At 35.7% G+C, this 25764-nt stretch overlaps 1 protein-coding gene across 2 annotated transcripts; it reads left to right on the forward strand.

The window, feature by feature from the left end:
* The first annotated feature begins 411 nt into the window (after positions 1 to 411).
* LOC142346050 (uncharacterized) lies at positions 412 to 25764 on the forward strand. Of its 2 annotated transcripts, none has more exons than XM_075398537.1 (3): positions 412 to 669; positions 18386 to 18479; positions 24772 to 25764. In XM_075398537.1, the coding sequence occupies exons 1-3, from the start codon at positions 657 to 659 to the stop codon at positions 25703 to 25705; spliced, it is 1041 nt and encodes a 346-aa protein (XP_075254652.1). In that variant the 5' UTR covers positions 412 to 656; the 3' UTR covers positions 25706 to 25764. The 2 variants fall into 2 exon arrangements, with proteins under 2 accessions (XP_075254652.1, XP_075254651.1); XM_075398536.1 differs by having other exon boundaries at positions 413 to 669; positions 24769 to 25764.

A 25764-nucleotide genomic window follows, 5' to 3' on the forward strand; every position in this document is an offset into this window, starting at 1 on the left:
GTTGTATGGTTAGACAATTGCATCAGCATTCCCCAGTTGAGAGGTCGACTTTAAGAAAAGACTTATAAAGTTAAGAATTTGTGTACCCCCAATACCTGGCTGGATCAAATAGGGCAATTTCCTAACTATAGATCAAATATTTTTGAAACCTGAACTGAAAAAGACTAGCTGAACAAAATTTTATTTTATTCGTCATATTCTTAACTTTTATCTTTATGCTTTTTTTACCGTTTCTTTAACTTTTAACGTTTCTATATTTTATATTGATTTATCTTATATTCTACAATACCTCTGTAATAAAAATTCACTTTCAATTTGTGGTTTCTGGACACATTCTGGTTACAACATATTTGAAGAAAAGTCAACGTAAATTTTAATTCGAAACGTAAGAGTATGCAGTCGATTCTTCAATTAAAACATTTTACTTTGTATCGTAAGTCAAAATTTTGTCTCAATTTCTTTTGTATATTTGAGAGACCTCTGCCAAACAAAGAGAAGCAATACGAAAAGTCAGTTTTAAAACTTTCAAAGAACACAAAAGCGAGTTAAATTTTCACAGACAAAGAACGATATTTGTGCGTACCATTGATAGCAAATTTAAACTGATTAATGTCACTAATAATCGCCGAGTCCTTATTTGACAACCCATTTGTTCTATGAAGCACACAGGTAATCAAATTTAAATTGCAAAATAACTTAAATGTTTTTATACAGATTCAATCAATTTTTAGGGTGCAGCAAAGTTTTGGAAGAATGGTGGCATTGTTTGCCATTCAAGTTTCATCCAAATTTGCTCGTTTCCACAATTGAAAGAATCAAGTGTTTGTGGTCAATTCACAGGACAGAGATTGCCGAAAAACATCAACAAACAAAATCTACAAACTTTTGTGCTTTTTGCAATTTCCCGCTCACAAATCGGTTTCCTACAATTATTTCGAAGTCTGACAACCAGGATTAATTTTTTCGTTTTTTCTCTCAATAGAATGATCTTTTGAAAAGACAATTGGTGAAGCAAAACAAAAAAGTGAGCGGTCACCACTAGTTTTCAATATTTCGTCCATTTTTGTTCAATAAAACTTCAGAAAACCAAACAGTTTTTTTGAAAGCAACAATCTTCAAGCTAGGTTCCTAATACTTCGTGTGGCAATTCTACTTCAAATCAATGAACTTACATGACAGTGAAACTTGCAATTTCGGTGGTTAATTAGTTTGCAGCGTTTAGGAGCTAATCTTGAACATATTGACTATGTAAACAAAGGGAACGATCTTGAGCGATATAAATTGGAGCGAATTGATTAATTGTTATTTAAATAAACAAAAGGGAGGCTAGCTAAGCAAAGAAGCAAAGTGATCAAGTTGTCAAAAAATATCAGAATGGAAACTCTGAGGTCATTAAACGAAAGAAACAAAGTATGTTAACAGCAGAAAAAAAGAATGGAAGTGCATGGGAAAAGCAACAATATTTATTTATGAATTCCCCCCAAATCCCAAAAAAAGCATCCCCTAAAAACCATTTCGCTATAATAAAAGTGAGTATTTATTCCCTATAAGCAGCTACAAGTTTGGGGTTACTGTTTAGTGTTTTCAGGAAGTATATAATAGGTATGTTAACTACAAAAAATTACTGCTAAGGAAGGGAGAAAAACAAAAGATATGTTCTGAAGGATTTGTCGGCCAAATTTATTGAATTTTTCCAAGAAAAAGGACGTTGTTTACATCTAATGGTTACCCACAACATGAGGAAAAGAAAATAAATAAAAGCAGATAAAAGTACTTGCCACCAATTTTATGTTTGAAGAAAAAGAGTCCCGTATAGTAAAAATTACACTTACCAATTGTTTTCATTTTGTGAATGGTATGAAACAGAGTTTTGATAACTAAAAATGGTTCTTTTATGGTGTAAGTGGGCAAATTTTTCGTTTTTTTTTGTAGAATAACTAGAAACGTTTGGTATCAAAAGGCAATGAAATAGATTAGAAGGTTAGTTGAAAGGAAATGAGTGCAGAATTGAAACTAAAAAAGGGAACTGAATCTAACTTTTGTTTGATTGTTTATATTGTTGTAGTTTTGGATGAAATGTCGTCAGGCACTCATGAGAAGCATCCCGTGGAATGAAATTTTCAAAGTGAATTTGTGATTAAGGGGCACATGCGGAACAAATCTGAGTAAATAAGGCAAAAAAATTGTTGGTGTTCTGATTTTCAAATTGTCATACAGTTTAGTATATCAGCGAATTTTGGGAAATTTACGTAATTTAATTGTAACTAGGGCTAAGTAAAAGAAACAGTACTATATTTCTAGTAATTAAACAGTGGAAGGGATCATTATTGTCGAGAAAAAGCAGTAACTAAGTATTGGAGCTTCAAAAGGTCAAAAAATTTACAAAAGAGAACTTTAGTGGAAATAACGAGTTATGAAGTGAGTTCGATGTTTGAGGTCGGACTAATTATTGCTCCGCAGTAATCTTGAGAAAAGATTGATAAGTCCAAAAGAGCACAAGGTTTGTTTGAAAGAAATTCTGATAGAGAGAAACTCAAACGCTAGAAAACCAAGCGTCCACATTTTTGCGACCCCACCCCCAAGTCCTGAAAACCCTAGTTCCTCAAGTCCGATCACAATGAAATTTTAACAGATCACTCCTAGGACAATTTATTGCACAATAAAAAAAATGACGGGCTTTTTCCGGTACCTGAAATGGTTCATTTTGGCTTTTAAATTAAACAAAAAAGAAACGATAACTGACTTTTTGTGCTTCTATGAAAAAAACAACACTCTTACCAGAATCAAAATATCTACCAAATACCACATTCAAACGCGAAGAACGCAAACTAGTTACAGTTCAGTTTCATGGTATTAACGCTAACGAATATTCTACAAAGAAAAAGGCAGAAAGATCTTAGTTTTTCTTGATAATTTTTGTCACTGTCAATATAAGAAAATCATTTAATGTTGATTAAAACAAACATTGCTAGATCTAAAAAGGGTTAGAAAGTTTTTGAGGGTTGAATCAGAAAAATATCAGTAAAGTGGAAAAGGACAAAAAGAGAATACATGTACTTGTAAAAAAACTATTGAACATGAAACACATTTTTTTTTGGACCTTTATTTTTTCAAAGCGAGTTGTTCACAAATTTCCGGTCATATTGAGCAAACAATTATATAAGATAAACTGCAGCCCTTGACCAAACTTCTACGCCCTCTATTGCGCTTATACGTTAGGTCAAATTGTTCTAAAAGGAACGACACGTTACGTTTTGCTGATAAAAACTGATAAGGTTGAATAACCTTAGGCACAAGAAAAACGATTAGACGCGAGAGAGCAAGTCTGAGAGAAAGACTTATGAGGCTCAGAAACAGCAGTTTGACAGTCAAAAACATGAGAGCAAGAGAGAGCTCATGTGGAGCAGTTGATTCTCAGAATGAGAAAATTGTTTTTGTTTGAAAGTTCTTTGCGAAAAAAAAAAGTTTCGCAGTTGCAGTGAATGAAACTGCAAAGTTATTCAAAATAGTTGACTGTGAAGATAATAAGTTTCTGGCCAGTAACCTAGCTTCTGGGGGCAGAACTTATTTTAGCTATCAGGGATAGGAAGTAAAAAAACGGATTTGTGGATACTTGCGGAGAGAGTGATTGAATTGGTTTGATTTAGTGTAGATCATTAATTAGTTTTGATAGAAAATTTTCTTTTGATTGTTGAACTTACTTAATTAACTGTCTCTGGCTATAACATTACTTGTTGCTGGTATTGCATAATTTGATTATTAATTCAATTATTCAGAGTGAAGTTTTCAAGCAGCCGAAAGAGCAACATTTTTTGGGGACAACACAGTACACTCCCTAGAAAAAGAGGAATAACCAAAAATATCTTTCGGAAATTTGACAGAGGTTTGGGCGCTATCAGTCCCCAACTAGAAGCCTTCTAACAACGAAAATACAAAATTCCACAGTGGTGCTCCTGGATGGGCTCTCTTTTGTTAAAAAAAGAGTTATTCAGAAAATTTGAGTACGAGTGTGAAGAGAATTTTGTGAGAGTTGCAACAAGTTCTCAAAGCTGGCGACTTTCGACGCAGAGCAAGTCGAGAAACACGTCGAAGACAATGGGAAATAGATCACAAGTGTTGTGGACCGAAGGAGATTGTGAGAATTTGAGCAACGGAGAGGGTTATTTTGGAAGACAGTCAGTCATTTTTCTCGGGACGAGTATTCTAACTGAGCGTAGCGGTGTAAGTACCAGAGCAGATAGATTGAAGAGGATTCTCAGACAGAGACGAGAAGAAGAGCTGAGGATATTTGCAGCAGAACTTTAAGCTCCGGAGGAGAGTTCAAGATACGGTGAAGCTTTTTGGAGAACAATGGCAGAATTCGGATTTATAAAACATTTTCCTTCGCCTGGGTATGCAATTTGGGAGGACTGACGTGAGTATTACTTGGATGTTTGTCAAGTGTTCATGTGGACAGAAGAGGATGTCAAGAGATATTTGCCAGAGAAGTTGTGCGGTTGGGCTCTTGATGCATTGATCTACTTGCCACATGAATTTTTGAAATGCGATCAAAAGTTTCGTGCTTGGACTCTTCAAGAAACTTTGTACTTCCTTGATATGAGACTGTCCAACAACCCACAGTTTTATGAGGATGTGTTTTAGCGATACTTGATAGAGAAGGAGGAAAACGAGAAACAGGCTTTACAGTGTGAAGTTGACAGAGCAGTGTTTCAAAGTGACTTTGTTGACAGAGAAGAGTTACCGCGTCAAGAGAGGACTCCAAAATCAGTTAAAAAGAAAACCGTTCAAGTGACAACCGATAGCGTCAAATCAGTTATGACGGGAATATTGACAAAGGGTTCTTCTGCTATACAGTGGTCTGCCATAAAAGCTGTTGGTTTTTGGGGTAAAAGCAGTGCTCGAAGAGAAGCCTGATGTCAGAGACGAGAGACAAAGAAGCATTTCCCAGTTAAATGGCAGTCTGTCCAGTGCGGAGATTCTTGACGTCATTGATGGCAGTCAAAGTTTTGACTATGACAGAGAAAAGAGAAGCAGATTACGACAAAGCCCAAGTCCGAAAATGAACAGTTCAAGGAAATGGTGGATCGATGCATTGCACGGTGGGACAATGGTAAGAACGTGAAAGTTGGAAAACTGAGAAATGAAGCACTTGAGGAAATTGGTAGCAGTAAGTTGAAATCTGATGCAACTTTTAGTGACGACGATTTTAGCGATGACGACAGCTTCTTCGATAGTGAAAATGAAGACAAATTTGAATGCATGGACGACGATGTGTTCCTTCTAAATTTTTGTGATCGGCAAAGTAATTCTAATCTTTGCGTCGACTCACAAAAACGAATTGACATTTGGGAAGACCTGCTCGAGAAAATTGATACCTCATGAACAAATCATGTCCAGTCCTTGTATGCCGTACTTTGGCAAATGGATAGATGCCGGAGAAACAGCTATGCCGCATTTTAGTGTTGCTCAAAAAAGTGATTTGGCCACAACATCAGAATATAATTTTAGAGGGCATTTGATTGCTAATAGCTCACGCCAGAGTAGAATGAGTACTGGGTCGCAGCACAATGATCAACTTAGTTTGACCCGAACTTCATCTAACGATAGCTGTGAGAAAGTACAAGAGGGTTTTGTCACTTTCCCAACAGACGATGCGTTTTGCATGGAAACCAAGGGTTGCAAAGCAAGGCAAAAACGGATAGATTTACAGAATGGAGCAAAGAAAAAAAATTGACAACACCCGCGAAAGCAGGCGAAAGTTTTTTTTTTAAGATTTGGAAAGAAAACACAGTTGATGAAACAGATAAAAATTAAAACGCGGACTAAAAAATTTCCACAACTGATGGAGGCAGCGGGGATAATATACAGGAAGACGAAACTGGTTATGGAACTTCGCTTCAGCTAGTGCCTGCAACTTTGGAAGGGGTGGAGAGGCAGAGCTTCAATGCAGGAATAGCGGCAGCTGTTGAATCAGTTACTTTTGATGTTTGTGACCATTCAACTGCTGAAGAATTAGTAATTTCTGACACTTTCATTGATGGCCAAGATGGAAGTGGTGTTCGCTCGGGTGATTTGGTTTGTGGTTTAGTTCAAATTAAGCTGGAAGAGCCACATCGCAAGAAAAACAGTTCACTAAACTGGGAGCCTCAACTACCCCACTCAGGCGAGAGAAATTTGGAAGCGAGTTTCTCCCATGCTGAAAGTGATGGAATTCTTCAGAGCAAAGAAATTGTTCAAAGCTCGATTGAGCAGTCACTGATGTTGGGGCAGAGTAAGGTTTCTACTGCAGAAGAAATCTTACTCCGAAAATGTTCAACTAGCGAATCAGATTGTGAAGTGTTCCACATCCAGAAGGGAGAGTTTGGTGACAATAAGTCAGTGTTACCTTCAAGGGAACGTGATCTGGAGCTGAAATTTCAGAAAGATGGAAAAAATGGTTGTCCATTTGATTTTGGAGAGAATGTAGTGGCAGAATACCTCAAGAGCTCTTATTTTAAGCAAGATAATGAACGGGAGCAGTCCTCTGATTTTGAAGTCAAGAAAGCATTAGGCACTAATCGGAATCAGTTGACGATGGGCGTATCCGGCCAAGAAGAGATAGTACAATTTAGGAGGAAGGTGTTGTGTAGTTCTCCTCCAAACCTGTTGAAGGAGAGTGACGATCAGAGAAGACTGCAGTTGGAGTACCCTGACTTGTGCAAGCTGTTGTTTGGAAAGCGAAGTGTCAGTCGGAAAGAGAAGTGGACAAAAATTGAATTTGGAGTGTCAGTCATCCAGGATTTTGTGGCGCATACGAAAGAAAATGTCGAAAAAGGAGACTGAAATTGGACATCCATTCAATTATCTAACCTGCTCTATTTAAATGGCTCACACTTACGTAGGTTAAATAAGCTCCAAAAGAATAGTTCTGTGCTAAGGAGAAAGTGTGTTAGTACACATGGACCGACGGATTTTTTTTGTTTTATTCAGGAGAAAAATAGTCTAGGAGGGAGAAGTGTGGAAATTCTACTTCAAATCGTTGAACTTATATGACATAGAAATTTGCAATTTGGGTGGTTTATTAGTTTGCAGAGTTTAGGAGCTAATCTTGAACATATTGACTATGTAAACAAAAGGAACGAACTTGAGCGATTTAAGTTGGAGCGAATTGATTAATTGTTATTTAAGTAAAAAAAAGGGAGGCTAGCTCAGCAAAGTGATCAATTTGTCAGAAATATTCAGAATGAAACTCTGAGGTCAATAAACGAAAGCAACAAAGTATGTTAACAGCAGAAAAAAAGAAAGGACCCCCTAAAAACCATTTCGGTATAATAAAAGTGAGTATTTATTCCCTATAAAAAACTAGAAGTTTGGGGTTACTGTTTAGTGTTTTCAGGAAGTATATAATAGGTATGTTAACTAGAAAAAATTACTGCTAACGAAGGGAGAAAAACAAAAGATATGTTCTGAAGGATTTGTCGGCCAAATTTATTGAATTTTTCCCAGAAAAAGGACGTTGTTTGAATCTAATGGTTACCCACAGCATGAAGAAAGGAAAATAAATAAAAGCAGATAAAAATACTTGCCATCAGTTTTATTGGTTGAAGAAAAAGTGTCCTGTATAGTAAAAATTAATCTTACCAATTGTTTTTATTTTGTGAATGGTATGAAAAAAGAGGTTTCATAACTAAAAATGGGTCTTTTATGGTGTAAGTGGGCAGGTTTTTTTGTTTTTTTTTGTAGAATAACTAGACGGTTTTTGTATCAAAAGAAAATTAAATAGATTAGAAGGTTGGTTGAAAGGATATGACTACAGAATTGAAACTGAAATTGGAACTGAATCTAACTTTTGTTTGATTGTTTATATAGTTGTAGTTTTGGATGAAATGTCGTTAGGCAATCATGAGGAGCATCCCGTGGAAAGATATTATCAGAGTCAATGTGTGATTAAGGGGCATATGCGGAACAAATCTGAGTAAAAAAGGCAAAAAATTATTGGTGTTCTGATTTTCAAATTGTCATACAGTTTAGTATATCAGCGAAATTTGGGAAATTTACGGAATTTAATTGTAACTAGAGCTTGGTAAAAGAAACAGTGCTATAGTTCTGGTAATCAAACAGTGGAAGGGATCATTATTGTCGAGAAATAGCAGTAACTAAAGTATTGGAGCTTCAAAAGGTCAAAAACTTTGCAAAAGAGAATTTTTGTCGGAAACAACGAGTTATGAAGTGAGTTCGATGTTTGAGGTCGGACTAATTATTGCTCCGCAGTAATCTTTAGAAAAAATTGATAAGTCCAAAAGAGCACAAGGTTTGTTTGAAGGATATTCTGATAGAGAGAAACCCAAACGCTGAAAAACCAAGCGTCCACATTTTTGCGACCCCACCCCCAAGTCCTGAAAATCCTAGTTCCTCAAGTCCGGTCACCATGAAATTTTAACTGATCTTTCCTTGGACAATTTTTCACACATTGAAAAAACAAGGGCCCTTTTCCAGTACCTGAAAAGGTTCATTTTGGCTTTCAAAACAAACAAAAAAGAGACGATAACTGACTTTTTTGTGCATCTAAAAAAATATATCAGAGTCAAAATATCTACCAAACACCTCATTCATGCGTGAAGAACGCAAACTAATTACAGTTCAGTTTCATGGTATTAACGCTAACGAATATTCTATAAAGGAAAAGGCAAAAAGATATTAGTTTTTATGATTTTTTTTCTTCACTGTGAATATAAGAAAATCATTTAATGTTGATTAAAACAAACATTGCTGGATCTAAAATGGGTTAGAAAGTTTTTAAGGGCTGAATCAGAAAAATATCAGTAAAATGGAAAAGGACAAAAAGAGAATAAATGTACTTGTAAAAGAACTATTGAACATGAAACATACTTTTTTTTGGATCTTGATTTTTTCAAAGCGAGTTGTTCACAAATTTCCGGTCATATTGAGCAAACAATTATATAAGATAAACTGCAGCCCTTGACCAAACTTCTACGCCCTCTATTGCACTTATACGTTAGGTCAAATTGTTCTAAAAGGAACGACACGTTACGTTTTGCTGATAAAAACTGATAAGGTTGAATACCCTTAGGCACAAGAAAAACGATTAGACGCGAGTGAGCAAGTCTGAGAGAAAGACTTATGAGGCTCAGAAACAGCAGTTCGACAGTCACGAAAATAAGAGAGAGCGAGAGAGAGCTCATGTGGAGCAGTTGATTCTCAGAGTGAGAAAATTGTTTTTGTTTGAAAGTTCTTTGCGAAAAAAAAAAGTTTCGCAGTTGCAGTGAATGAAACTGCAAAGTTATTCAAAATAGTTGACTGTGAAGATAATAAGTTTCTGGCCAGTAACCTAGCTTCTGGGGGCAGAACTTATTTTAGCTATCAGGGATAGGAAGTAAAAAAACGGATTTGTGGATACTTGCGGAGAGAGTGATTGAATTGGTTTGATTTAGTGTAGATCATTAATTAGTTTTGATAGAAAATTTTCTTTTGATTGTTGAACTTACTTAATTAACTGTCTCTGGCTATAACATTGCTTGTTGCTGGTATTGCATAAGCTTTCTAACGACAAAATTACAAAATTCTACACTTCGATCAGGCTACAGACTGCTGAAATGAAAACAAAAATAAGGTAACAAGGGTCGTGCATATCCAGCGATTTCCCAATTTTGGTCAGCTGTTTTTTTTTAAAGTGTCAATGCAAAACTGTCTTTCAACGCATTAAAAGGCGTTATACTTTTTGAATAATACATTTTTATGGGTCGCCGTAATGGTATAAAAGACACAAGAGTTCAAGATTTAACAAAAATTCTTTTGAGTTTTGTCGCTATTTTCCGAAAAATTCTCAGAGCGAATAACAAAATAAAAAATCATTTTTTCGGCTCTGCATATGTTAATCAAAATCTGATGTGCTCACTGATGAGAAAGTGTTTTTTAAACAGTTTATGAGTTGTAAATTTTTAAAAATGGAGAACATATTCAATTTACCGTGATGTGAAAAAAAAAAAACAAAATTATTCAGTCTTTTTACTCACGTCAATTTTAAAATCTCTCTTAGTATGTCCCAATAACTATCTAAATTTTGTAATGCTCACTCCTCAAAATTGACTATCACAGTTTCCGGAGAAGCAAAATCATAAAGTTAATAATTTGAGGATGATAAAGTCAATTTTCATGAATTTTTGACAAGAAATTGTATAGATATACAAACCATTTTTCTCAAAATGCTGCCAATTTAAATTTGACCACTTGCAAAATTTTTGTCAGTTTTGAAGCTTTTAACGAAAGACGTCATTGAAACAATTTAGGAACAAAACCGTCCTAAATTCAACAAAGCTGTATCAGAGACCTTGATTGTTAGTTAATTTCGGGCCTTTTCAGATTTTAATATTGTTGATAATAAAATTTCGATAATTAACAAAACTTAGACGACTTCTCCTCCTCGTACGCAAGCTTTCTCGTCAAGCTCCTACGTCTAAGCAGTGTGGAGGAGAGAATAACAACGCCCTACACCAAAAGAGCTTCAACGGAGCCCGCCCCTCCAATTTGGATGAACCGAATCAGTGAGTGCACAAATCGTCTAGTCAGAGGTAACAGAGGCCACCGGCTATACCGATGGATTAGCAGTTGAAAGCATTAGGAATGGCGAAGCGGGTGTCTTCATTGTAGTAGTTGTAGTAGGAGAAGATCGACTGGAAATTGCGCAACCAGCGAGTTTTTTCACATCGTCCTTCCGCGCCCAATTAATGGCCTTGAAAACAGCACTGAAGACCGGTCAAGAGAAATACTCATACCAATTATTGAAGTTCATCACGGACTGGCTTTCAGTTGTCAACACAATGGAACAGCGCTGCAAGCACTGTCTTTCTTCAAGGAATACAATGACAGGAAGATTAGCCTTCTGTTCATCTGGTGTCCAAGTCACGTTGGCGTCGATGGGAACGAAAGGCAGACACGCTTGATACAAGTACGAAACAGAATGGCAAATACTCTCATGACACTGCCACGTAAACAATTAAGAAGTACACGAGCGACGAGGCACCCACAAGAAGAAGATTAACCGGAACAACAAGTGGAAATCAGTAGAATGAAGTCTAGCCGTCACCATGAACTCCGATACTGGAGACAAAAAATAGCGAGACAGATCTTTGCAGAAGATGCGATTGAAGAGACATTTGAACACAATCTACTCAATTGTTCTCACATAGCCGACGTCAGACAAGAAAAAGAAGGCTTAAACGACACGCGGAGAACCAAAAAATGATATGTGACCGAAAAAGTGGATCAAGAGAACATGCCTTGATTCACACACACACACACGGTTTCACACACACACAAACACAAACTCACTCATACACATACACACACAAACACATAAACACACACAAACACATACACACACAAACACATACACACACAAACACATACACACACGTGCTTTCACACACACACACACAAACACAAACACACTCAAACACATACACACACAAACACATACACACTTACAGACGCACACACGCGCGCACACACACACACAAACACAAACACACACAAAAACACATACACACACAAACACATACGCGCGCACACACACAAACACACACACACACACACACACACACACACGCACGCACACACACACACAAACACACACACACGCTTTCACACGAACACACGCAAACACAAACACACACAAACGTACACACACACTCACTCGCACACAAACACACACACGCTTTCACATACACACAAACACAAATACACACAAACACTTACACACACAAACACACACACGCACACACACACACACACACAAACACACACACACACACTTACACACGCTTTCACACGAACACACGCACAAACACGTACACACACTTCGGCAGCTTGCGCAGCGAGCTCTATCTCTTCCTGGTTCGACAATTGATCCTCAATTTAAGAATAAAGATAGCAAAAGTTTATCTGGTGGCGATTGTGTATAATTGTGTAAAGCAAACATGGAATAGGGTGAATTTACATCATTTCAGTACCAAATTGGGCACTGGAGTGTATAAATCCACCGTCTGCTGATATAATGTAGGATAAACCGCGAAAGCGGCGACATTGTAATTCGGATTTTTACTGAACGTTTAGCTTCTGAAATACATCAATAGTGAACAGAAAAAAATTTAATCGTGCCCTATACGTCGAGATCATTATGGCGCCATGCTCAGGTCTCATCAGGTGTCGTAATTAATTTACTCCTCAGGCATTTAAAAAATCACAAAAATCAAAGTAACACTTGCCTTTCTGAATTTTCAACAAAATAATGTCTTTTCTTTTTTTCCTAATTTCTCATCCTCGCCTGCGCTCAGTGTTTCTGGACAAACTAAAGTAATAGCAGGATAGTTCATCCCTCAATGTCAGCATCTTGGCAAACTTTATAATTTTTATACAAGGCCCGTTTTCTATTTTCTTTATAGCCCTGATTAATGTGCTGTCAATTGAGATTCAACAAGTCAATAAAGTTATTTTGGTGCCACAGATAAATATGGTACTAAGTTTCGTAAGTTTTCCAAACAACAAATTATTTTTGCAATTTTGCTCTAAGTTGAGCAACGTGGATTTTTTTTTCTCAACAGGGTATCACCCAGTTTGAGGCTTCCATCGAAAACTATCTGTGACATGCACTGAAAACCAAAAAAAAACAAGTATTTTCAGCGATCAAATCTTACATAATAGTCGGTTTAATTTGCTGAATTTGTGAACGCATGATTTCAGCACTTGTCAATACTTACACGGATAAATATGGAAGATTTTCTCGGAAAATTTTTATGTTCAAGGTGTTGATAACTTTTGTTCAACGTCTGTCAACGCTTATCATTGATATTTTTCAGTAGAAGCTCGAACGAAAAAGATATCCGCGTTGCTAACGTTACCAGCCTCGCGTTGCGGTATCTAGAATAATAGCCTTCTCCTATTGCCCTGCGCTAACTGTACACAGATTAAGCAGTCCTTGCAGTGATTTATCAGTTTTTCACATTTCTCATTAATCACATTTCTTTTAATCCTTTGCACCATTTTTGATGTTTTTAAACACTTGCGCGCATTCAGAACACTCAGCATTCATCAAGCAAATTTTCCCATCACAATTTTTACCTGTTCATCATCACTTCAGTTATATAATTTCCACGTTTTCCTCAACTTTTTGGCATATTTTGAACACTTATCTTACACAATTTTTGCACTTTTCAGCATCCAATTTTAACACTTTCTAGTATTTATTTTTTTATTTTTTGCCGAAACTTTTGATACCCAATTCTAGATTTTTTTTGCATTTTTAAGTAATTTTTTTCTCATTATTATCATGTATCGATATTTGAAGAATTGTGGGGATATGAAGAATTTATTTTTCCGAGTACAAAACAAATACATATAATGAAAATTTAGCAGAATATATTGAAGACACTACAGAAACGAATAACAAGCTAAAGCATAAGACTCGGAAAGGACAGGCAACGGGATCAACAGATCCTCTTTACAGCCTACCCTACGGGGTACTAAACCAAATAGTATTAAATCAAAAAAAAATTCATGTATAACTATATACCAAGTTTTTTGGTAAAATTCAAAACAATGAAAAAAATTGCAGCAAGTAGCGCTACATAGAAAACCACACGAGACTCTGGCGCAGGTGAAGGCAAGAAGAAAAGGGGAGACAATTTTTTTAAAAAAAAAATATTCTAAGTGTCGTAGAGGCTCATTTTGACTGAAAACGCAAAAAAATCACAAAAACGTCGATATCTCGAAAACTAGAAGGTTTCAGAGGGTCATTTTTTTTCACCAGAAAGCCAACTTCATTTGGGTACTCGCGTAGCATGCAGGCAAAGGGGGTAACTTTCCCATGGGAATTTAGGTTGCGAATATAAGTTGAACTAAAGCAGGGTTATCGACCAAAAAACTGTTTTTCAATTTGTGATAAAAATTAATAATATTTGAAGCATTGTACGAACGAATATCACTAGGAAACACACCCGAATCTACTAGAAGGTTATATAACTTGATTGCACGGCACCTAACAGAGTTCCTTTCAATTTTTTTTCTGTATGATGGCACTTTCAAAAATCCCGTATTAGAACGCCTGGTAATATTAGGTTTTTCAAAAACGAACATTTCATTTCAATACGACTCCGAATGTAATCCCCAGAGTGATCGCAGCACAAACTTTAGTAGCTCATACAAATGAAGTTTGTACACGGTCAATATTCTATTATTAACAAACAGGTCCGTAGAGGAGTCGCACCGTTTTCTGAAAAAGGTAAACTTCAATATCTTTTTCTGCAGAGCCAAAACTGCAGAAAGACTACTAAAAATACAACATCCGTATACCAAAATTCCATACTGAATAATGGACTTTACGTTACTATCGTAGTACCGCAAAAGTTGTTTACGAGGAACATAATGACGCAGTTTAGATATAATGCTACATTGCTTTCCGGGTCTTTGCCTTACTGAATCAATATGAGACTGAAAAGAAAACTTTGAATCCAAACATACACCTAAGTACTTACACATAGGAAAAACATTGATAGCACTGTTGTTCAACATAAATGACTGTTTGGAAGCACCTCTAAAGTCTAATTGATATGTTTTTGAAGAGTTTAACACAAGTTTATTGGCTATAAGCCACTTTTTAATTTTAATAAGGTCCATGCCAATTTCTGCGTCTGAGCAACCGATGGCAGTCATGTTTGTGTCATCAGCAAAAAGAAGGATATCAACATTGCTGCACAACTTGGGTAGGTCGTTCACATATATTATAAACAGAAGAGGCCCAAGAATTGATCCTTGCGTTACTCCAAACTTTAATGGTAGCCATTCGGACGATTTATGGTTTACAGTTACTTTTTGCGAGCGGCTTCTCAGATAAGACTCAAACCAAGCATGAACATGGCCTCGAATGCCATAATCGCTTAACTTATTAAGAAGAATCCCATGGTCAATAGTGTCAAAGGCTTTCTTTAAATCAAGAAAGAAACTTGTAACACGGCCTCTAAATTCATTGAGCCTTACTTTTTCGGAAAAGTTAACCAGCGCATCAATTGTAAAATGCTTTTTGCGGAAACCATATTGTTTTTCATAAAGCAGATTAAAATTCTCAAAATACTGATATAAAGGCACAAACATTGCCCTCTCAAAGATTTTACTCCAAACTTTTAAGAGAGAAATCGGTCTGTAGTTATTTTCATCTAAACGAGATCCACCTTTATGCAGAGGAATAACCTTAGCTTGCTTTAAATCAGAAGGGAACACACCTTGTGCAAATAAACAGTTGATAAGTAGTTCTAAATAAGGAGCAATAACGGAAGCGGACTTTTTTACGATGATCATGTTAACATTATCATCGCCAGACGAAGATTTATTCTCGAACGATATCAATATCTCCAGTACTTCTGCCATAGAAACCTTTCGTAGGAACATTGAATGATGTACAGTTTCCAGTTCTGTACTACATGGAGCATTGGGAAGTGACTTCCGAAGCTCGTTGGCAATGCCAGTGAAGTACTCATTAAACTTATGGGCAATTTCACTAGAGTCTGTACAGTTGTTGAGAGCAGCGACTTTTGTACTATTGTTGGAGCCTTTAATATCGTTCAGTAACTTATAAACTTGCCTTGAGTCCCCAATACAATATTTAAACTTTTCAGTATAAAAACGCTTTTTCGATTTTTTCAATTCCGCTTCGAACTTTGAGCGGAGTTTTTGGAATTTATTAAACGATGTTTGATCCCTTGTTTTCTTCCAGTGTCTGTGCACTTGATTTTTTTTCGAGCGGAGATTCTTGAGCCGATTATTTAGCCAGATAGAAGAATTAGACTTTGCAGCATTTGAAGCACTTATAAGAGGAGCAAATTGATTCAAAACACCTGTGAAACAAGAGTTAAAAGTATTGAAAGCATCATTGGCACAACTTTCGAGACTTATATCTTTCATGTCTTTTGAGAGTTCACAGCTCAAAGCCTCTACATAACAAACGAACGATTCCGAGCACATAAGAAACGAATAATCGCGAAAAACAGTTGGATTATGTGATGATTCAGTTTTGAAAGACCACGTTGAAACAACCGGAAAGTGATCCGAAAAAGACTGAAAAGAAAGCACTTCTCAATTTGGGTTCACTATGTTTTGATACATGATATGATCAATACAGGAGGAGGTGGAACTTGTGATTCTAGTAGGTGCCAAATCAAAAAACTCAAAACAATTTGATTCGATTTAAGTCTTATATCTGTTCACTAATAGATTAGATTCCAAAACATTTAAATTTAAATCACCGCAAACCACAAAATGAAGGGAAGGCTGTGACAATTGTTCCAAGTTATGATCAAGTAGGTCAATGACTTCCAATTTGTCGGTCCTTGGCTTGTTATAAACAACTAGGATTCTTAACTTATAGCCTGATTTTTCAATATCTGCACAAATTGCTTCATCAAAAGTAACATGAATATCATTCAAGATAGAACAGTTACTTTTCACTTGAAGCATGACACCTCCTCCTTTACCACTTCGGTTTTTTATAAGGCTTTGATTGTAGCCAGGAACGCGAAAACAGTTTTCATCATCGCCGGCGCCAAGCCATGTTTCAGTTAAGCATAGTATATCAGGTTGGGACTCAAGGCTGCACACTTGTGCTTCCAAGTCATTTATGTGTTTTCGAATAGACCTAACATTTAGATGGAGAACACTTAAACAAGTTCTAGATTTTTAGTAGATGGGATTATATTAGTCGTTCCGAAAAACAGTTGACAATTGCTGTTCCGCAATTTCTTTGGCAGATAGATCATCCATTTCCTCATCTTCTGTTTCCTGGACACTGTCCTCAGTTCTTCGTCGGACTTTACTGGGGTTGAGTGCTATAATAAGGCTGGAACAAGAAATTTGGCAACACTTCCAGCAAGCTCTTACGTTTCGATTGACTCATCAACTGGAGAAAGAATTGCGCCCAGACTACGTTTCTTCCTGTTTGGGTCAGAGACCGACATAGGAGTTTTGGGCTTTCTGGTTAGAGTCGGCAGCGATGAGAACATGAGAGTTTGTGGGATTTCGTAAACATTTCGTCGGGCAATATTTGATGACGTTTGGGCTGAGCTCTCCGTTTTTCTGAAATCTTCCAATTCTTCAACAGATTGCACTTTCACAGGGTTAGCATTGAGAATATTTTCATTGATTGCAAAGATTTGCTGCTTCCTGGTAATAGTCCTGATGCCTTGTTGCTTTGCAGCAACACGAAGTTGTCGATCACTGGGAGCTAAGCACTCTTCAATATAGATTTTCCCTTTTGCGGAGTTTTGAAAGTTCTTTAGCCAACTTCGTCGATTCCATGCTAGATCCCGATGATGATGATATATGAATTTAACAATAATGGGCCCAAGTTGTTTTCCGTTCTGTATTGGGTGGCATGCGGCAAGGTCTGCTTCACTGATGTTTATCTGCTTACAATTCTTCATAATTGATAGTACCGTGGCTACAGGGTTTTCAAGTTCCACATTTGAGAATATGAGACACAACTTTCTAGAATATCTCTCCAACTCTATCACTCGTCCAGACAAGGAATAAATTTCGTTTGTTTGGTCTTTGATACTTTCATACATCAAGTGGTGATTATTCTTCAGCTCAGCAATGACACCGTCTTGTTGTTCGACCTTCTTCATCAACATCCGAATAGCTGCTTTAAGGCTTTTGGTTTGTGCATCGTCGCCCTCTTCCACTTGAACCAGATCCTTTAGACTTTCATTCACCATCTCTGAAACTGTTTAATAAGTTTATCACAACAATTAGGCTAATATTTTTTGATGAGTAAGCTGAAAGGGTTGATATTTTCTGAAATTTCACAACTGTGATGAATTTTTCGAAATGCTTGAAAAAATTGTCCGAAAATTTGCTGAGTTCTGGAGATTGAATTCACAAGAAGACTGTGCTGAAAAATATGTGAACACTTGTAAGAAATGTTCTCAAATCATGCATGAAAACGTTAAATATATCTCTGTTTCTGAAGTGCTGAAATTATTTAAGAAATAGGAAAAAAATGTTTTCAATTTATGCGAGGAATTGGCTGACAAAGCTGGCTAATTTTTTTGCGAGAATCCCACTGAAGTTGAATAAGTATTATGCTGAGAGCGCTGATTTCAGAAATTTTGGACGAGCTCAACTGTATAGATATGCTGAAAAATTTGTATAGTTGTGCTTTTGTAAGAATGTGTTGAGGAACGTTATTTTTTATACAACACATGTAGCACTTAAAACTAAACTGTCAATGCACTCAGCACAATTCTTGCAACTTTTTTGGCAAATTGCGCAAATTTCGTACAATAATTTCCTCTTTTACATCCGTTGACATTTTCAAAGCCAAAAGATTGCTTAATTTCAGAAATGGCAGAGACCGAATCGCATGATTTGGACGAGGAAACGAAAGAACTTCTTACGAATCTTTCAGAAGCACCGGTATATCTTCTCACTTTCTGGTACGTTTTCTTCTTATTCAAACATAATTGTTAGCTCTGTCAGAATTCTAAACCGCAGCTGGAACTTAAACTAAAAAAGTTGAAATAGTAATGTCCGTATACTAATTATTTAACAATGGGGAACCCAATTGTTTGTCCAATGGACTGGTCTAGGATCTGGTGGGTCTAACCGAGGGTCTGTCCAAGGGTGTGGTCTAGGTTTTCCTTGATCTGGCTAATGATATGTGCAAAATTGTTTTCGTTCCGGCCAGTGTTTTGGCTCATGATCCGGTCAGAAATCTGAGCTTGGGTCTGTTTGGTTGAGCCAATGATCTGTACAAGAGTCTGTTCAGTCTGGCCAACCGTGACCGAAACCTGTGTCGTCGGGCCAACGGTAACCAGAGTTTGGTCGGCCTGGTCACTACCTATTTTTGGGACGGTTAGGTCTATAACCTGTCCACGACTCAAACCCGTCTGTATACTACTTGCTAAATTGTTTTTAGTATCTTTGAAGCTCTTTTTTTCATTGAACTGTGAAAAAAACAACAGAATAACACCATCCTATTAATAATAGCATGATTGCTGTGAAAAAATTGAAAAAAGAAAAACTGAAATTTAAGACTGAATAACTGAAAAACTGAAAGAAAAAAGAAAAAAGAAATGTTGAATCTGCTGCTGGCCATATCACAGAGGAGTTTGTTTAGTAGCAATAAACTTCGTTATCATTAATATGGTCATCGGTAACAAATTAGACTCAATGAATCACTGAGAAGCCGTGAATCTCACTTTGACACCATTTTGCCAGGTGAAGACAGATTTGTTGTCATTCAATGGCTGTCGTTTGCCCCAATTTTGAAACATGTAAATTGAAGTCATACCGTCATGTAAAAAAAGTTACAAGTTCAAAATATCAACCTACAAATCACCATGCGTTATTTATTAATAATGGAATATCAAGTCACACTGAGGCTGTTCGCATGTGCTTCTAAGAATAAAAAACAAGATTAAAGAGAAACAAGGAGCCTCGGTAATCTGCGTTCGCGCGTCAAGTTCCGACCCCGCTCATCCACATTTTTGGCTTGAATGTCTACCAAATAAGAACAGATAAAAAACCCCAAAAATTCAAATATTTTTCTAAAAAAGGTGTGTAAATAAAGATAACTCAGTGCAAATAACTCAGTGGAGCAAAAATGCCGCATTATATTGATGAGATCAGTCATTATTAAGAAAGCATGTCAAGACGAACAACAAAATCAATCAACAATAACAACAAACATTAATTACATACAAAACTTTATGTCCATTAAAAAAAAAATTTAAAGCTCAAAATAGCATCGTATAAAACTGAAAATAAACAAAATAACTTTTACTTCTCTAGAAAAGATATGGTACCACTCTATAAAAAGGCTCGGTAACCTTTAGACAAAAAAGAACAAAAAAAAAAACAGCAAAGATAGAAAAAATGTGCTTTATTTCTAAAAACAATTAAATTTAATATAAGGAAAACAATAAGATGGCAATTGGAAACATCCAATATGTTTATGATCACATACGCTTCTATAGGAGGGCCGTAAGACCTGAAAAGAACAACAAACAGAGAAAACAAAAAAATTCAATTGAAACTTGCAAGAAAACGCTGTCGAAGCCTTAATGCCATATGTTGCCCCCAAAATATGTTCAATCGAGCCTTCCGCAAACGCCAACATGTGATACAGCCAAGTATCATTAGTGAAAATAGGTAAAAAATAGAACAAAAAAATAGAAAAAAGGCAAAATTAATTAACATTTTGTTTTTTTTTCGTGAACAATTATTTTCAAATTCATGGAAGCCATTAGCTACTAAACTGAATAATGAAATGAGTTTGTCTATTTGTCCAAGAGAGGCGCATGAGATGTGTAATTTTACAGAAAATAATTTAGGTCTAGAAAAAATACTTTAAATATAGACAAAAATTAAAAATTAGTTTACTCTTTGTGCGAAAAATCCCTGTCAAAGCCATTAAATTCAAAACGAATTCTTTACTAAAACGAATAAATTTTGATCCTTTGCACCTACCCATGACAGCAATGATGTCATATTAAACCTGTAATTAACGAGACTAGGTATCAAATATACAAAAGGAGCAAAAAACAGCAAAGATAAAAAAATTGGCTAAAATTTATTATAAACTCTTATTTCGAAGGAAAACCAATCGATTGCAACTGAGAACATCCATTAGAATTCTGATTACATGTGCTTCAATAGGAGTTCTTTTAGACCAGTACTTAATGATTTTTTGGTTACAAAAAGAACAACAAGCAGAGAAAACAAAAAAAAATCAATTGAAACTTGCAAAAAAACGCTGTCGAAGCCTTAATGCCAAATTTTGCCCCCCAAAAAATGTTCCATCGAGCCTTCTACAAACGCCAAAAAGTGATACAGCCAGGTATCATTAGTGAGAATAGGTAAAAAGTAGAACAAAAAATAAGAAAAGGGGAAAAATTAATTAACACTTTTGTTTTTTCTTTCGTGAACAATTATTTTCAAATCCATGAAAGCCATTAGCTACAAAACCGATTAATGCAATGGGTTTGTCTATTTGTCCAAGAGAAACGCATGAGATGTGTAATTTTACAGAACATGTCTTAAGTCTAGAAAAAAAGACTTTAAATATAGACAAAAATCAAAAATTAGTTTACTCTTTGTGCGAAAAATACCTGTCAAAGCCAATAAATTCAAAACGAATTCTTTACTAAACCGAATATATTTTTTTCACTTGCACCTACCCATGACAGCAATGATGTCATACTAAACCTGTAATTAACGAGACTAGGTATCAAATAGACAAAAGGAGCAAAAAACAGCAAAGATAAAAAAAATTGGCTAAAATTTATTATAAACTCTTATTTCGAAGGAAAACCAATCGATTGCAACTGAAAACATCCATTAGAATTCTGATTACATGCGCTTCAATAGGAGTTCTTTAGGACCAGTACTTAATAATTTTTTGGTTACAAAAAGAACAACAAGCAGAGAAAACAAAAAAAAATCAATTGAAACTTGCAAGAAAACGCTGTCGAAGCTTTAATGCCATATTTTGCCCCCAAAAAATGTTCAATCAAGCTTTCCACAAACGCCAAAAAGTGATACAGCCAGGTATCATTAGTGAGAATAGGTAAAAAGTAGAACAAAAAATTAGAAAAGGGGAAAAATTAATTAACACTTTTGTTTTTTTTCGTGAACAATTATTTTCAAATCCATGAAAGCCATTAACTACAAAACCCATTAATGCAAGGGGTTTGTCTATTTGTCCAAGAGAAATGCATGAGATGTGTAATTTTACAGAACATGTCTTAAGTCTAGAAAAAAAGACATTAAAAATAGACAAAAATCAAAAATTAGTTTACTCTTTGTGCGAAAAATATCTGTCAAAGCCAATAAATTCAAAACGACTTCTTTACTAAAACGAATATATTTTTTTCACTTGCACCTAACCATGACAGCAATGATGTCATATTAGACCTGTAATTAACGAGACTAGGTATCACATAGACAAAAGGAACAAAAAAACAGCAAAGATAAAAAAATTGGCTAAAATTTATTATAAACATTTATTTCGAAGGAAAACCAGTCGATTCCAATTGAAAACATCCAGAAAGTCTCTGATTACATGCTTTTCCATAGGAGTTTCGTATGACCTGTCATTAATGATTTTTTGGTTACAAAAAGAACAACAAAGAGAGGAAACAAAAAACTTCAATTGAAATTTGCGAGAAAATGTTGCAGCCGTAATGTCCTTTTTAGCCCCTAAAAATTTAATTAATTGAGCCTTCCTAAATTCCAAGAATGTGTTATAGGCCTTCTCATTAATGAGAAGAGATAAAATTTAGACCAAAAAGAAGAAAAAGTGCAAAATTTATTCAAACTTTTTTTTCGAAAACACATTTTCAAAGTCTTGAAAGCCTAAAAAATAAAAAAAAATTAAATAAGTTCTTCTATTCGTCCAAGGAAGTGCTAGAGACCTGTGGGAACTCAAAATATGTTTACGTCTACAAAAGAACGTTAAATATATAGAGAAAAGAATAACTAGTTTATTTTTTGCGCGAAAAACCCGCGTCCAAGCCAGTAATATCCTAACAAATGCATATAAAAAATAGATTTTGTAACTTGCACCTTCCCTCAACAACAACCTTGTTATATGTGGCCTGTAATTAACCAGACTAGGAAACAAATAGACGAATAATGCGAAATATTTCAAATGCAACAAAAAACATTTTCATACCAGCTAATTTCATACGACTACAAAGACAAAGTAAAAACGACAGTTCAAGACAATTGTAAAAAAATCAATTAAATTCTTCGAGAAAGGGATGCCGAAGTCATTTAAACCGTATTATATGCCTTTCAAGACTTTATATGCTCAATTATGCCTTATTTCGGGGGCCAATGTTTTAATTTGTGAACGGTCAAGAATGTGATAATGTGACAAAATGAGAAAAAAACGTGAAAAATGCCAATACCTGAAAACCAAAAAATAATTTTGAAATCTAGTAGTATTAAAGCCAAAAAACCGTAACTTAACGCATAATACAGCAAGAACATGCACATTTAATTCAACAGAAAGAAGAGAAAAAAGTCGCATTCTTTCTTTGCTGACACTAAGCCACAAGCTGACCAAATTAAAAGAAAAATATTGGCAATTTTCGAAAAAGCCACTGTTTAATTAAAAAAAAGAATTATAAAAGTCAAAACAACCAAAATCTTTTGAGTACAGAAAAATAAATTGGAACTGTTTAGGAAGCCATTTGGACCTATCAACAGTGAGCTGTGATGTAAGTTGTTCTGTTCTTTACTTTAATTATCATAAAAAACTCGATTTTTTTTTAAAAAAGACCGACTGATTACAATCCGAAGTATTTTTTTCGATCGTAACAGTCGAAGATTGGACCAAAACATGTCCCGCTATTACTGTTTGTCCACTTAGAACACTCAATTGTTTCGAATGCTTGAGATCTATATAATTTGTTAGTTAAAGGAGTAAAAATAAATGGTGCGTTATTGATAATCATAGAGTAAATTAGTGAAAACGGCAAGATTTTGCTTCTAGAGAACTCTTAATAGAATTGGAAGTAAGACTAAATCACTTTTTCAGTTTACAAAGGTTGTGTTTTTTGTTTTTGGTTTGTGTACTTCAGGCAAATTTAATTAAAATGGACTAAAGTATATTATTTTGTACAACATTTGATGAAAAAGACTGAATTTTGAAATACGTAGCCAAAATTTCAGTCAGAAGAGTTGGATCAAAATAGCCAACAACACTTTTTTGGCTGTAAAAACAAAATAAACAGTACTATTTTTAACAGTTTTCACAATTTTTAGCAAAATTGACGAAATTTTAGTCGAAATTCCGGAAAAATTGAATAAAAACAACGCAAATTCGTCTATTATTCACGAAAGTTCAAATCTCGATAAATCCCTGTAAAAAACGAAATTGAAAAAAAAATTTAATTTTCATATTCTACGCTGGAGGGGCTTTTTAATGATACCACTCACAACTCTGTATGATGAATATATCGATCGGTCAAAATTGACTGAACAAAAAAAACCCATTTGAGTATATAGTTCCTCTCCCTCAAGAGGTTCGGAACAATAAAATAAAACAAATAAATCGCAAAGTAACCCACTTAAAGCTTGTTTAAAATTGTGCCGAGAGTTCAAACCTCTAACTAATGGGGGTAACTAACTGCGATTCTCAACGCTTTTTAGTGTCAGATATTGGATGCTCCATTTTTTCTGTTTTTTTTTCGTTTTGAATACGAGTGAGCTGTTTTGTTCTTTGGTTTTTGTTTAATATTTAGGCGGCTCGCAAAGTGTTTAAAGTTTTCCGATTTTCGTAGTTTTCGAGTTTTCCGACAAACGTATAGCTTTTTGTAGTTTCACTAAGTTAACTTTTGAGATGAACGGTTCAGCTGGCAATGACCCGATCGCTCAAAAGAATATCACAAAATGTAAATCAGGTAAGAACTCAACAATAGTTCTTGGGTACATTTTTGACATAAATTTGATATAAGTCGTATGACTATTAAGAAATAATGCAAATCTATGATCTAGTTTGATTACCAAAAATTTGAATCTTTTCCGTTTGTGCCCCCCCAGCTTAGTGGGTGCATAGTATTTGCACCCCCATGACGCTCGTGCATATTTTTACATAATGATTTAACATGTAATGACCCATGCTCTTTGTAATTGGGGGAGCATAACGTACTGGGGGTACAAATGGAAAAGATCCAAAAATTTTAAATGATCCGACTAAGACCTGGGTTATTTCAGTAGTGGTCTGCTTTCACTGTTTGGAGAAAATCAAGTCACTGGATCAGATGTTACAACAGAAACTTTCTTGCGAGTTCGTGACTTGGTTCGACAACAAGCTATCGTTTATGCTGCCAAAGTCCTGCCCATGACAGAAAAACTAATGCTAAAAATTTCTCAGTTTCTGGATTATTTTCTGGACCTCGACTACTCAACCTGGGCTGACATTTTGGACACGGTTGTCGAAGACTTGGACGAATTAGTAAAATTTTGCGGAATTGTGATTGAGCTTCACAAAGATATCATTTCGAAGCTGCACGAAAATGAGCGGGAGGCGGAGTTAGGGGTAAAATTAATGGGTGAACTAGAAGCCTTCTATCGCGAAGAATCTGAAAAGCTTAAAAAAGAAGCTAGGCAATGTAAAAAGGACGCCAGCGGACATAGAGACTTCAGAAAGTTATTTGCGGTGGCAACATGCGGTATCTCGTACTTATATTCCTCACATCAAGCGGCAGGGTGTGAGCGCAATGCGGCAAAAAATACAGCAATGGCAATTGCCAAACAAGAGAACGCAGACATCGCCGGAACCGCCGTTTTATTGACAGTCCAGTACTTGATCCCAGCTATTCAAGACTTCATCACAAGCCTGAACATTTGCTGTGCCTACTTCAGCAAAACTAAATTCAAACTGGCCAAGGCTAGAGAAACTGGAGATAAGGATAAAAAAGAGGCGTACTTTAAGATTATGAGAGCTCGGGCGCTGGAAATTTCCAAATTAAGCGAAGATTACGTCGTGTTCTTGCCCCTGGCCGTTAGTTATCTCGGGGCAATTCCGGAAGAGCCAGATGACAAAAACTATGTTGACAAATGGCTGGCTGAACAAATAAAAAAGATTGAAGAAAAAAATGCACAGGAAACTTCTTTCATGTCGATGGTACTGAAAAACTTTTCAAGCTAAATATCGAAGAGTTTGCATCCCCAGATTCACGTATCATATTGTCGCTTAATGAATTACTA

This window comes from Convolutriloba macropyga, chromosome 9, assembly GCF_964194025.1.
Source record: "Convolutriloba macropyga chromosome 9, txConMacr16.3, whole genome shotgun sequence".
NCBI lineage: Eukaryota > Metazoa > Xenacoelomorpha > Acoela > Convolutidae > Convolutriloba > Convolutriloba macropyga.

What these genes read in the sequence shown, in the direction of transcription:
- LOC142346050 (XM_075398536.1), top strand. An exon ending in GTATATCTTCTCACTTTCTG is followed by an intron (nt 18,480 to 24,768) that starts GTACGTTTTCTT and finishes GGGTTATTTCAG; the next exon opens with TAGTGGTCTGCTTTCACTGT.